Below are 14,776 nucleotides of genomic sequence, written 5' to 3' on the forward strand. Positions count from 1 at the left end.
CCTTTGCCATATGATGTCATTTGTCCATACTGGAATGTAGGGTTTTTTTTTTTTAATCCTATTTTGTACAAAATTATATATTCTTGCAAATCTCAATCTTAAATACCATAATGGTCCACAGGGGAAACCCACACCTTCCAGGCGTGAGGCCACCTAAACATGCCTGAAGACCAGTCAAGTAGAAGGTGGCAGGCACGTGATGGTAGCTGCTGCCTCCACAGCGTTGTCAGGGATGCATATGCTGGGAAAAACAGGAGTGAGGTCCTGGCCAGCAACAAGACACCCTGAACACTGCAGAAGAGTGGCCATGCTGACCCTGAAGGAGCACAATCTTCCCTGGACACTCTTCCCTGCCTACACAGGCCCCAGAAGCCCCCATCACTCCCTGACCTGAGATGGCAGCTGTCTCCCCCGAGCTCTAAGAAGCGCTTAGCCCTCGCCTCCTCCTGCAGGGCAGCTCACACAGCTATGAGGGCTCTGCAGGGAGCTATTCCTCCAGAGACTGAGAAGACAGGCCTGTCAGGAACTAGACAAAACCCCAGCTCTCATGACAACGTCCAGCTCACATGTGTTAGCCAGTGGCAGAACCCAGAATGGTCTAGCTTTTGTATTTCCACCTGGGGTTCCTTCTTCCACATAAAAGGTCTGTACATGTCTTAAGTCCAGGTTCCGAAGTTAGGCACAGTGATAAACAGATGCCTATTCTGTATCCTGTGTGTTGCAGACAGAGATTCCATCTCCTGCCCCCAGCGTTCCTGGAACACCTTGGCTGTCTCTTGCTTCCTCCAAGTCAGGGGGGCACTCCATCCCAGGATGGTGTCAGAGACCCCACCTCATGCTGCCTGAGTCCCGGAGTCACACCATGTGCTAGAAGGAGGCGTGTTTCCAAGTCATGGCTCCCAGCTCCACTGCGAGCCAAACCTAAGTCCCAAGCCACCCTATGCACTCAAGTTGAGCAACGCAGTCCAGGACAGGATTAGCCACGGGCCCACACGTTCCACGTCATCCCCACTCTAGCAGAGAATGTCACGCTGGCACACACACAAGGAAAGCAAGATAGAAATATTAACGCAACAAAAGAAGGAGGCTTTTTAGGAGTAGGAAGAAACCAGAATGGCCTTACAAGTAGGCTTAACTGATGAGATGGGAAGGGAGTCCAGAATATTTTCCAAACACCTAGAATTGCAAAAATCACCCTAGGAGACTTATTCTGAAAGCTTTTTACTCTCTGAGATGAGATCCCTATTAAAAAACAAACTTCTGAAGGGAGCGCACGAGAGTGACACCTTAATTAGGTGACACTTAGCCGAGAATGAAGCCTTTCAATGACAAGGCACGGGAGCTAAGAGGCGGGATCAGCTAAGAGGTCCAGGAGACACAGGGGCACAAAGTGCCTCTCCATCTTGGTAACAGGGTCACCAGTCAGGGAGAAGAGAATGCTACCTTTATGCGTGACTATAGAAGGCAGAGAAGTGAGGCCCAGGGGCATGTGACCCCCTTCTAAATAAAGAAACCCCCACACTGGGAGCAGCCAACCAGAGCAGGGGCCTTCCAGGGGGAGAGAGACCAGCTCCAAGCTACACACAGGCCGGAGCCCTCTGGACGGTCTGCCCCTTCCTCCCGGATGCTCAGGCCTCCCTCTGCCCCACGCGGACACGCAGGCCCCTACCCTGGTCCACGGTGGCAAGAGACTACACGGTATTTCACAGAGGGAAATCTCCCTCACAAGAAGCTTAAAAAAAGAAAAAGAAGAAAAGAAGAATTAGCCAGAAGTGTTAGGATGAAATAATGCATGGGGTCTCAGGGCAGAGAAACTGTCTCCCCACCTCATCTCAATGCAGCAGGTGATTTACAAAAACTTAAACAAGCCCCCCACTTTTACCTGGCGGGCCTGACATATCAATCTGTAAGCAAATGAGGAAGGGGTGCAATTCCGCCCCACACACCAATACCATCCTTGTGAGGAGTGTCCGATAAACAAAAACAGAAGAACATGTTTGGGGGAAAACACGTAGAATTACCTTTTTTACACCACCTGCCTTCATTTGAAGTCCCTGACCCCTTCAGTGAGACGGCAGTATAATGTGTTCCTTTTGTCAATAAAGGGAGCCATTTCCTGCCTTGTCACTTGAAGGCTCCACTCTGCTATTTTCCTGGTTTCTCATCTCGAAGGCAGTAGGAAATGCAACAAGCTCCGGGACAGCTGTTCCCAGTCAATGCCTTTTTAATTGCAGTAAGGCTGCACCACCAGCGAAGCCAACTTCCAACACGGCCAGGCTTGCAGGCTTGGTGGATTGCCTGGCAAAGACCAGGCCTGCTCACAGGCAACATAGTGATTCGAGTGGACCACAAGCTGTTCACCCTGATGGGTTAAAAAGTACTTGGAGACTAACTTCAGCAGTAAGTTTTTGGATTTTTTTTTTTTGGTGAGGGGGGTGTAATACCTGAAATCAGGTACCAGAAAGCCCCAACGCAAGCAAACACCACACACAGGTAGGCAACGCACTGGGCGGGGAAAGAAGCACAGGTGCCCAGAGAAGGTTCACCCCATTCCCTCCGTGGACGTGGCCGACCTCCAGCGAATAAATGAACAGCACCCCAGGCCAAGCTTCAACTTTCAAGATGGTTCCCACCCTTCTCCATCATCTTTGGCTTTGAATCATTCTGACCAGGGCAGGGGAGAGAAGAGCTCCCACCCATGGTTGACCCTCCCAGCCAGTTATGAGCTGGGGACAGTCTGGGTGACTCCCTGGGAGCAACGACCATGAAAATTACACAGGAAACATCCGCATTTCATAATCCTCGAGGCTTTTGGCTCGCTGAGGACTGTTACTCCACACCCTTCTCTGCGCAAGGGGGAAAATGTATTTTCCTGACAATCAATCTTTCACAAAGCAGGTGCGTGCTCACCCCTGGGGGGACAGCCACGCTGACCAAGCGTTGGAAGATAGGCCCAGAATTTACTCAGCACCACAGACAGACTTCGCCTCTTCAGGAAGGGCTCACCGGAGTCCACAAAGCCCTGCAGTCCTCCAGCAGCGGGCGGCCAGCTGGTCAGTGGGGGAGAACACCACCGCGGTCAAGGACCTGAAGGCACAAGGCCAGGTGCACAGCCCGCTTCATGGGGTTTCACAGGCTCCTCTACAGGATTTTAGGGACAGGAGCCTCTCGGTCAGCATGCATGTGGGGAAGGTCACTGGGCCGAGACAGAGAGGCAGGAAGGCTGGGGAGAGGCCGTGTCACCGAACACGGGGAGAGCAGAGGAAGGCAGACTAGGGAAACATTTCAGATGGAAAGGGCTTGGTGTCTGGTTGGAGAAGGAAGCATCCAGATGGTACCCAAGTGTCTGACATGGGAGCTCGGAGAACAAGAACACTATCCACAGGAGTGGAAACAAGGAAAACCCTGGGCTATAAGTGAGGAGCCAGAAAAGACCACCAGATGCTGAAACGCCCATGGGGGTCCAGTCATGACAGCAGACGGGGTCGAGAGCTCACACAGAGGTCAGAGCTGGAGATGGTATTTGGAAGCCAGATGCAGATGGGAGGATGCTGAAGCAGTGGGTGAGATATTCTGGGGGATCAGGACAGTGGAGAGAGGGCCCAGGATGTTACTCTGGAAAACAGCTATTAAAGACTGGACGAGGAGCCAGAAAAGAGACAGCTGCACAGGTAGGAGGAGAATCAGTGACGCTGGCAGGCAGGGATGAAGGAGTCAACGGTGTCGCATCTCAGGGGGCACCAGTTACACTGTCATGGAAAGGAAAAAGCCATACTCCATTTTTCTAAGGGTCAATCACTTTCTAGGAATGAGTAACTCAAGCCTGCATAAAACCACCCCTCAAAATTGTAAGACAACAGAGAAATACAGAAGCGGGCAGAGAACCCACAGCATAGTAATTTCCTTAACGGGGCTGTCGACAAAGTTGCCTGCCACCACAGAGTCAGGATCTACAGAGGGAGTTTAAAGGAGAGCGTCAGGTGAAAACTGCCTATCAGCACTGCATAACTGAGTGTTTCTCCGTTATGTCAAAAATGTCACACATATCCTTGACTGGACATATCTCTCCAGATGCTCCCCCTCCGTCTGTAGCCAGCCCTGGGACGAATAATAGAATGGGATTCTTCTATACTTAAATCTTTTAAATTGGCCATCTTAAGACTAATGTGGACCCCAAGGCAGACATTCTGTTTGGACTCAATGCCCTCCACCTGGCTCCTTGAATCGTCCCTAAGCACTCTGGCTGGAGAGCTGTGGAGCACCACAGTACTGCAGTGCTCAGCCAGAGAGATGATGCGGGCAAGAACCCAGGGCCTTTGATGGCATGATCTAAAGCGGCATTCTCCAAATGAATTAGAATGCGAACTACATCTGCAATTTCAAATTTTCTAGAAGCCATATTAAAAAGTAAAAAGAAACAGGTGAAATTATAGGAATATATTTTACTTCATCTCATATGTCTAAAGCATCATTTTTAACATGTAATCAATATGCAAAATACTAAGGAAATATCTTACTTTCTTTCCCCCATACTACACTTTGAAATCCAGTGTGTATTTTACACTTAAAAATATCTCAATTCAGATAGGCCACAGTTCAAGTACTCAACAAGACGTGGGGCTAGTGGCTACTCCACAGGACAGAGCAGGTCAGAAGGGAATCTATGCAAAGGGAAAGAGTTCTGATTCAACTAGAAAATCTCCAAGAAACCTGCCAACGCTTGAGTTTTCAGGACAAGCTGAAGGGAAGACAATTTCCCTGAATGCTGTTATTAATTTTAAATAAATACTCCATTGTGAAATCACAGAAAAACATCAGGAGGCCTGAGACACTGGCCTGGGAGAAGGCTGCAGGGTGTGGCCTTGGAGGAGAGGGTGTCTGGCCAGCAGGCCCATCAGCATCAGTTGTAGAAGCACCAAGGCCCCATTTCCATCTCCTGGTCCTTTCTCATGGAGCTCTTCCTCTTTCTCTTTCTAATCTTCCAACAGCCCTATGGGGAAGGCAAGGGGCTATCCCATTTTGCAGATGAAGAAACTGAGGGCCAAGCCAAGTTTAAATTACTTGCTCATTTCTAGTCACGGCTACTAGACTTGGGCCCAGAACTCATGCCTCGCCCCTGCTCCAGGCTTCTTCAACAAGCAGCTGGCCAGAAACAGCCCAAAGTCCATAGTGAGACCTAAATATACCGACTGAATCACTGAACAAGTGCCCAGCTAACGACTTTTTATGTAACACCTCCCTTTTGTACAGACCTTATGAGTTTTCAAATCAGTTTTGCACACACACGTGATCACCACTAAGGAATAATACGGGGCTGCCCAATGGAACATTCTAAACATGTCCAACTACAGCCCAGAATGGCTGGCTGGTCCACGGTCACCCGGGCCTCTTATACCACATCCAACATCTTTCCACGACACATAACACCTCCTTTGATGATGGCTTTTTCTTGCTTAAAATAAAAGTTTTAAATGTCAAGACTACTTGAAAATATTTTTTGTTGTTTTCTCAGAACTAGCAGGTAACCTAATGACAGGGTACTATTTTAATCAATCACAAATAGGACTTTAGCACAGTATTTCCCCCAACCTTAGCCAAAAGGGATTCTCCAAGTGGCCCAATGGTGTTCTCAGCTCTTCAAGGCCCTGGTTTCAGCCAGTGGGATCCCTCCCTTACCGAACCAGTGTTCACCTACCCGCTGATCCTACGACAGAGGGCAGGAAAGCGTGTGCTCTTCAAAGCAAGCATCCTTTCTCTGCTTCCACCCTGGCTGGCAGGGAACTGAAACAATGTTACCTGTGGGCTCTGGCCTTTGGTCTGTTTATTTTACACACATCACGGTTTAGGCAAGCCTACCAATTTGGGATTTCTTGGCTCTCGTGACTAGCTACAGTACATGGGCTCCTTGGGTCTCTAACTGGGCCAACCATTAAACAGCTATTTATAGCTACCACACTGCCTTGCAACCAGTGAGGGGAACCCTCCTGGCCAACAGACCTAAACATTGCTGAAAGCAAGAAGACAAAGGCCCAGAGTCACATTTCAATACCCAACAACCCGGCGCTCAAGGTATCGATCACAATCAGGCAAGAGTTCAGTTATACTCAAAGGAAAATAAGCACACACAGCAGATGAATAAACGAGAATCTTCCAAATACCACCACCTGACCCCGAAGACCACTAAACACACTGCAAAGTTCTTTCAATAAGTGATTCACAAGATTTGCACAATTCTTCAAGAAAGAGGTAGAAAAGAAAGGAAGCAGAAGCCTGGGGTGTACAAAGCCTGCAAGGTCGACCTGAACCTGGGACTCCTAGAAACTGGTCCAGGGTTCCCCTGCCCCCACCGCCTTGGGGTGGTGCTCCAAGGATGCTCCATCATAAACCAGGATGCCCAAGCACTGTAACGTCATCATTAAGGACCAAGGACTGGGTGCGGGTCACCACTTTCACAGGATGTGAATTAGCCTTTACCTTTCCTTTATCCCACAATATTCCAGGTGTACTCACGCTAAGGAAGCCCTGCGTCACCAAAAAACATCCTTTCACGCGAAGGATGCAAGAGCTGATTACGTATGCAGCCTCTGACTGCCATGGCTTAGGCACTTTCAAGCACACCAGGTCACCTTTCTCATCAGAAATTCAAAGCAGCAGTTCCTCAAGCCTCTAGCCCAGGAGTGCGGTGACGGTTTCTAGTGTGTGACTGGAATGGTCTGACAGAAGCCGGGATGGCCTGCAGCCAGGCCACAGTCCTGCACCTACCAGTTCCCAGATGCAAAAGGAAGCCCCTCAAGACCCCACATCCTAATTGCAATACAGCCGTACCCACCCGTCGGGACCACGCATTCAGAAGAGGAGGGAGGGAGGGGGAGGGGGTAGAGAGAAGCAGGAGGGGAGCCACGGTCATATCCTCATCTTACTTTTCTGACAGCGGTTCGTGGTCCAGCAGCGGTAGTTGTACTCGTTGTTGATGGTCGTCTTCTCGCACAGCGGCTTCTCCTCCATCGTCCCCGGGCACAGGTCCCCACACTCCTTTGGGGGCTTATTTCCCACGATGTAGTTATTGGACACGGCATCCAGGATTAGGGACCAGTCCACCGTGGAGAGGTAGCAGAGGTCAGCATTCTTCTCGATCCGGATGGCCCCACGGGTAATGTTTCGCAGGTTGTAGAGCCCAATATCCTTGAGGTTGGTCATCTCGAAGATGACCAGGGCGTAGTTGTAGAAAAGCTTCCAGCCACGGATGACTGTGAGGTTGGGGAAGAGGTCGCCGAGGCTCTCGAGGCCGGCCACGCGGAACAGCAGCAGGTACTCAGTGATGACCGTGAGCTTGGGGAAGCGGTAGCTGCGGTAGTCCTCAGCCTTGGAAATGAGCAGGATGTGGAGGTAGCCCTCGATCACCGTGCAGTTCTCCAGCCGCTTCAGCTGCTGGTAGTCGTTGCGGATGTCGATGCCTGGCCCACAGACTGCAGGGAGACAAGAGGGGAGGGCGGGACAGGTCTCAGTTACAAGGAAACCACTTTTTAAAAACTATTTCCCAACCCATAACATGACCAGTTTCCAGGAAACCTATATTATTATTAAAGAAATAAGACCCCATTTAGGAGTGGCTGCAGGTGGGCTATCTGGGGAGCTCAGCAGCCAGCTGTCCTTTGGGAAGTGCCCAGTCTGGGCCAGATGCTGTGCAACACACTCACTGCCGCGGGAGGTGCCATCCCCATCCCACCGACGTGCAAACCACAGCTTAAAGCCCAGGGCCGCACAGGAGCACAGGGGAGGGTCAAGGTTGCAACCCAGGCCTGACTGCACAGCTGCCAGGCCGCACATTCCCCACCCCTGCTGCAGAGCGCCAGTGCCCTGCACCTGAACACAGAGCTCAGGAGCCAAGGGACAACGACTCACTCCTGCAGCCAGCCTCAAGGACACCATGCAGTATACACTGGAGAACAGTCACTGTGACCTAGAAGGTAGGGACCCCAAGAAGCACGCTCCCATGTTTCCTACCACCATTTGACGTGGGCAGGTGGCCTTGGGCTCTCCCCAACACTGCATGAGTGTAGACAGAAAGGCTAACTTAGCAGCAAGATAAGAATATGTGATTTATATGAATAAAAGAGGTATCCAATTCCAACTTTAATAAAGTGTTTTCTTAATCAAGAAAGTATGCTTCCTGCAGAAAGGTTAGGTAACAGATAGCAAAAAGATAGTAAAAATCATCAGTAATCCCAACATCCAAAGATATCACTACCTATGCCAATTATCCTTTCTTTATAATTTAAGGTAAAGGAAATCGGACAATAATATAATGTTTTCAAACATACTTCCTTCATTTCATATGAACATTTTACCAAGTCATTGCCTTACTACATCATTATTTTAAGAAGGAGACAGTAATTCTAGGATATGAATATGCACCGTGAGTTCTTTTCTTTTTAAACCAATCCCCTATTGTTGGATATTTAGGTTATCTCCATATTTTCACATCATAAACAACACTGCAGTGGACATTCTCTGCAGATATTCAAAACTGTTTTCTTAGGATAAATCCCTAGAAGTAGAATTGCTGGGCCAAGGCATCTGCAGATTTTAAAGGCTTTTGATAAAACAGCCTCAATACTGGAAACTTTTTTTTTTAATTCTAAACATACACACAAAGAAAAACCCTTGGTTACTATCCTCTCTTAAAACTTAATAATTCCCAAACCTTCCATTACAGCTTCTCAAAGTGACGTTTTCTGATTGATGTAATTTGTTAATTTGTGAAGCACCCAACATGCATGGCACTGCAGGAGATGCAAAGAAACCTCAGAGGAGGCTCGTGGTGGAGGCGGGAGCTGAGACCTGTGATAAACAACTGTCAGGTGAAGCAGGAGGTGGTTGGTGTGTGCACATTGCAGGCCCACTCTAGATGTGAGTGGAACTAAGCAAGGCAGACAGGAGTAGCCTTGGAGCTTCCTGCAGAGAGATGGTCCTTTGCATCACAGCACCAAGGGGCACTGCACATGCACCAGCTCCTGAGGGACAGGTGGGATTTAAAACTGGGTATAACATTCCAGAGGCCAGAGAAAAGGCAGAACAAGATACATTCAAGCGGCAGCCAATCCGATGGCCAGGGGTGCAGGGGAGAGCAGAAGAAGTGAGTCTAGCAGAGTTCAAGTCATAAAGGATCACAGGTGGGGCCGGGTACATTCATCTCAGGAACGAGGCCCCTCTCAAGACTCCTGGGTGAGAGAGAAGGCTAAGCAAGGTGTTGTGTTTTTTCTTTTTTGGAGAAGTAATCTGGTGATCGAGTGCAAGACAGAATCAAAGCAGAGTAGATGCGGGAAAAGGGAAGAGAGTCCAGTGGGGGTTACAGCCACAGGCAGAAACTGGACAGAGGCAGTGGGAGAGGGGGAAGTGGGGAGCCCCTGGGTTGAGAAGCAGGCAACGTGTGAGAACCTAGAACTGGAAACTTCATTTGGCCTAATTTCCTCCTTTTACTGATGGGAAAATGAAGCCTCTCAGACAGAGAAGAGCACGGGAGAAACAAGCACTCTGAGAACATCCACTGTCAGGAAAGAGGTTGTGCTGGAAGCTCTGGATGCATCAGTGTACTTCATTTCCTGCGATGCTCTCAACAGTACCTCACATTACGTAATCCCATCACCAGCTGGAAGGTGAGGAATTTGATTTGAGGAGTCAAGTAGTTCACATAAGGTCACATACACAACACACCAGCCCCTTCACAGCCAAACTTCACATAGTTCTTGGACAGTCCCATCTCTTAGCATCTTCACCAACCGGTTACCTCCAACCCACTCCAACTACCCTTCTGCCCTGGTCATGATACCAAATAGCTTAGCAAAGCCTCCAATGACATTCTCAAAACCAAGGACAGGGATTCTGCCGGCAGCCTTCGTTTGGGCTGCAACTCTTCCCAGAGTCTCCGGCCTACTGGCCTACTACATCAGATTTTGGATTCACCAAGCCTCCACAATCACAGTCTTGGTGCTCCAGCCGGCTGTCAGGCCTGAGCCTCTGAGGTGGTAGAGCCGAGTTCACCAGAGACCTCCCACCCCCACATAATAACAAACGGTGAAAGCTCTCTCACAGATCTCCATCTTGAAGCAAAGACCCAGCTCCATTCAATGACCAGCAAGCTACAGTGCTGGGCACCCTATGCCAAACAACTAGCAAGACAGGAACACAACCCCACCCATTAGCAGAGAGGCTACCTAAAATCATAATAAGTTCATACACACCCCAAAACACACCACCGGACATGGTCCTGCCCACCAGAAAGACAAGATCCAGCCTCATCCACCAGAACACAGGCACCAGTCTCCTCCACCAGGAAGCCTACACAACCCACTGAACCAACCTTACCCACTGGGAGCAGACACCAAAAACAACGAGAACTATGAACCTGCAGCCTGCAGAAAGGAGACCCCAAACACAGTAAGTTAAGCACAATGAGAAGACAGAAAAACACACAGCAGATGAAGGAGCAAGATAAAAACCGACCAGACCTAACAAATGAAGAGGAAATAGGCAGTCTACCTGAAAAAGAATTCAGAATAATGATAGTAAAGGTGATCCAAAATCTTGGAAATAGAATGGAGAAAATACAAGAAACGTTTAACAACGACTAGAAGAACTAAAGAGCAAACAATGATGAACAACACAATAAATGAAATTAAAAATTCTCTAGAAGGAATCAATAGCAGAATAACAGATGCAGAAAAACGGATATGTGACCTGGAAGTTAAAATAGTGGAAATAACTATTGCAGAACAGAATAAAGAATGAAAAGAACTGAGGACAGTCTCAGAGACTTCTAGGACAACATTAAACGCACCAACATTCGAATTATAGGGGTCCCAAAGAAGAAGAGAAAAAAGAAAGGGACTGAGAAAACACTTGAAGAGATTATAGTTGAAAACTTCCCTAATATGGGAAAGGAAAGTCAATCAAGTCCAGGAAGCACAGAGAGTCCCATACAGAATAAATCCAGGAGAAACACGCCAAGACACATATTAATCAAACTATCAAAAATTAAATACAAAGAAAAAATATTAAAAGCAGCAAGGGAAAAGCAACGAATAACATACAAGGGAATCCCGATAGGGTTAACAGCTGAACTTTCAGCAGAAACTCTGCAAGCCAGAAGGCAGTGGCAGGACATGTTTAAAGTGATGAAAGGGTAAAACCTACAACCAACATTACTCTACCCAGCAAGGATCTCATTCAGATTCGACAGAGAAATTAAAACCTTTACAGAGAAGCAAAAGCTAAGAGAATTCAGCACCACCAAACCAGTTTTACAGAACATCCTAAAGGATGTTCCTCTAGGCAGGAAACACAAGAGAAGGAAAAGACCTACAATAACAAATCCAAAACAATTAAGAAAATGGCAACAGGAACATACATACTGATACCTACCTTAAATGTAAATGGATTAAATGCTCCAACCAAAAGACACAGACTGGCTGAATGGATACAAAAACAAGACCTGTATATATGCTGTCTACAAGACACCCACTTCAGACCTAGGGACACATACAAACTGAAAGTGAGGGGATGGAAAAAGATATTCCATGCAAATGGAAATCAAAAGAAAGCTGGAGTAGCAATTCTCATATCAGACAAAATAGACTTTAAAATAAAGACTATTAGAAGAGACAAAGAAGGACACTACATAATGATCAAGGGATCAATCCAAGAAGAAGATATAACAATTGTAAATATTTATGCACCCAACATAGGAGCACCTTAATACTTAAGGCAAATGCTAACAGCCATAAAAGGGGAAATCGACAGTAACTCAATCATAGTAGGGGACTTTAACACCCCACTTTCCCCAATGGCCAGATCATCCAAAATGAAAATAAATAAGGAAACACAAGCTTTAAATGGTACATTAAACAAGATGGATTTAACTGACATTTATAGGACATTCCATCCAACAACAACAGAATACACTTTCTTCTCCAGTGCTCATGGAACATTCTCCAGAATACATCATATCTTGGGTCACAAATCAAGCCTTGGTAAATTTAAGAAAATTGAAATCGTATGAAGTATCTTTTCTGACCACAACGCTATGAGACTACATATCAGTAACAGGAAAAAATCTGTAAAAAATACAAACACATGGAGGCTAAACAATACACTACTAAATAACCAATACATCACTGAAGAAATCAAAGAGGAAATCAAAAAATACCTCGACAAATGACAATGAAAATACAATGACTCAAAACCTACGGGATGCAGCAAAAGTAGTTCTAAGAGGGAAGTTTATAGCAATACAATCCTACCTCAAGAAACAAGAAACATCTCAAATAAACAACCTAACCTTACACCTAAAGCAATTAGAGAAAGAAGAACAAAAAAACCCCAAAGTTAGCAGAAGGAAAGAAATCATAAAGATCAGATCAGAAACAAATGAAAAAGAAATGAAGGAAAGAGTAGCTAAGATCAACAAAACTAAAAGCTGGTTCTTTTGAGAAGATAAACAAAATTGATAAACCACTAGCCAGACTCATCAAGAAAAAAAGGGAGAAGACTCACATCAATAGAATTAGAAATGAAAAAGGAGAAGTAACAACTGATACTGCACAAATACAAAGGGTCATGAGAGACTACTAGAAGCAACTCTATGCCAATAAAATGGACAACCTGGAAGAAATGGACAAATTCGTACAAACGCTCAACCTTCCGAGACTGAAGCAGGAAAAAATAGAAAATATACACAGACTAATCACAAGCACTGAAATTGAAACTGTGGTTAAAAATCTTCCAACAAACAAAAGCCAGGACCAGATGGCTTCACAGGAGAATGCTATCAAACATTTAGAGAAGAGCTAACCACCTATCCTTCTCAAACTCTTCCAAAATATAGCAGAGGGAGGAACACTCCAAACTCATTCTACGAGGCCACCATCACCCTGATACCAAAACCAGACAAAGATGTCACAAAAAAAGAAAACTACAGGCCAATATCACTGATGAGCACAGATACAAAAATCCTAAACAAAATACTAGAAAACAGAATCCAACAGCACATTAAAAGGATCATACACCACGATCAAGTGGGGTTAATCCCAGGAATGCAAGGATTCTTCAATATATGCAAATCAATCCATGTGATAAACCATATTAACAAACTGAAGGAGAAAAACTATATGATCATCTCAAGAGATGCGGAAAAAGCTTTCGACAAAATTCAACACCCATTTATGATAAAAACTCTCCAGAAAAGTAGGCATAGAGGGAACCTACCTCAACTAATAAAGGCCATACATGACAAACCCACAGCCAACATGGTTCTCAATGATGAAAAACTGAAACCATTTCCATTAAGATCAGGAACAAGACAAGGTTGCCCACTCTCACCACTATTATTCAACACAGTTTTGGAAGTTTTAGCTACAGCAAACAGAGAAGAAAAAGAAATAAAAGGAAACCAAATGGAAAAGAAGAAGTAAAACTCACTGTTTGCAGATGACATGATACTATACATACAGAATCCCAAAGATGCTACCAGAAAACTATTAGAGCTAATCAATGAATTTGGTAAAGTAGCAGGATATAAAATTAATGCACAGAAATCTCTTGCATTCCTATACACTAATGATGAAAAATCTGAAAGAGAAATTAAGGAAACACTCCCATTTACCATTGTGACAAAAAGAATAAAATACCTAGGATTAACCTACCTAAGGAGAGAAAAGACCTGTATGCAGAAAATTATGACACTGATGAAAGAAATTAAAGATGATACAAACAGATGGAGAGACATACCATGTCCTTGGATTGGAATAATCAACATTGTGAAAATGACTATACTACCCAAAGCAATCTATAGATTCAATGCAATCCCTATCAAACTACCAATGGCATTTTTCACAGAACTAGAACAAAAAATTTCACAATTTGTATGGAAACACAAAAGACCCCAATAGCCAAAGCAATCTTGAGAACGAAAAATGGAGCTGGAGGAATCAGGCTCCCTGACTTCAGACTATACTACAAAGCTACAGTAATCAAGACAGTATGGTACTGGCACAAAAACAGAAACAGAGATCAATGGAACAGGACAGAAAGCCCAGAGATAAACCTACGCACATATGGTCACCTTATACTTGATAAAGGAGGCAACAGTATACAATGGAGAAAAGACAGACTCTTCAATAAGTGGTGTTGGGAAAACTGGACAGCTACATGTAAAAGAATGAAATTAGAACACTTCCTAACACCATTCACAAAAATAAACTCAAAATGGATTAAAGACCTAAATGTAAGGCCAGACACTATAAAACTCTTAGAGGAAAACATAGGCAGAACACTCTATGACACACATCACAGCAAGATCCTTTTTAACCCACCTCCTAGAAAAATGGAAATAAAAACAAAAGTAAACAAATGGGACTTAATGAAACTTCAAAGCTTTTGCACAGCAAAGGAAACCATAAACAAGACGAAAAGACAATCTTTAGAATGGGAGAAAATATTTGCAAACGAAGCAACTGACAAAGGATTAATCTCCAAAATATATAGGCAGCTCATGCAGCACAATACCAAAAAAACAAAAAACCCAATCCAAAAATGGGCAGAAGATCTAGACATTTCTCCAAAGAAGGTATACAGACTGCCAACAAACACATGAAAGGATGCTCAATATCACTAATCATTAGGGAAATGCAAATCAAATCTACAATGAGGTATCACCTCACACCGGTCAGAATGGCCATCATCAAAAAGTTTACAAACAGGGCTTCCCTGGTGGCACAGT

General features: G+C 45.5%; 1 protein-coding gene across 2 annotated transcripts in view; it reads right to left on the bottom strand.

Moving 5' to 3' along the window:
• IGF1R (insulin like growth factor 1 receptor) overlaps positions 1 to 14,776 on the bottom strand; it is a 308,914-nt gene that overhangs the window by 241,430 nt on the left and 52,708 nt on the right. For both annotated transcript variants that reach the window (XM_029237078.1, XM_029237079.1), the window contains one exon: positions 6,921 to 7,466. In XM_029237078.1, coding sequence (XP_029092911.1) covers positions 6,921 to 7,466 — 546 coding nt within the window. The remainder of the gene's footprint in view (positions 1 to 6,920; positions 7,467 to 14,776) is intronic.

The sequence above is a fragment of the Monodon monoceros genome, unplaced genomic scaffold (genome assembly GCF_005190385.1).
Source record: "Monodon monoceros isolate NGI ecotype Baffin Bay Population unplaced genomic scaffold, NGI_Narwhal_1 Super_Scaffold_21, whole genome shotgun sequence".
In the NCBI taxonomy this organism is placed as follows: domain Eukaryota; kingdom Metazoa; phylum Chordata; class Mammalia; order Artiodactyla; family Monodontidae; genus Monodon; species Monodon monoceros.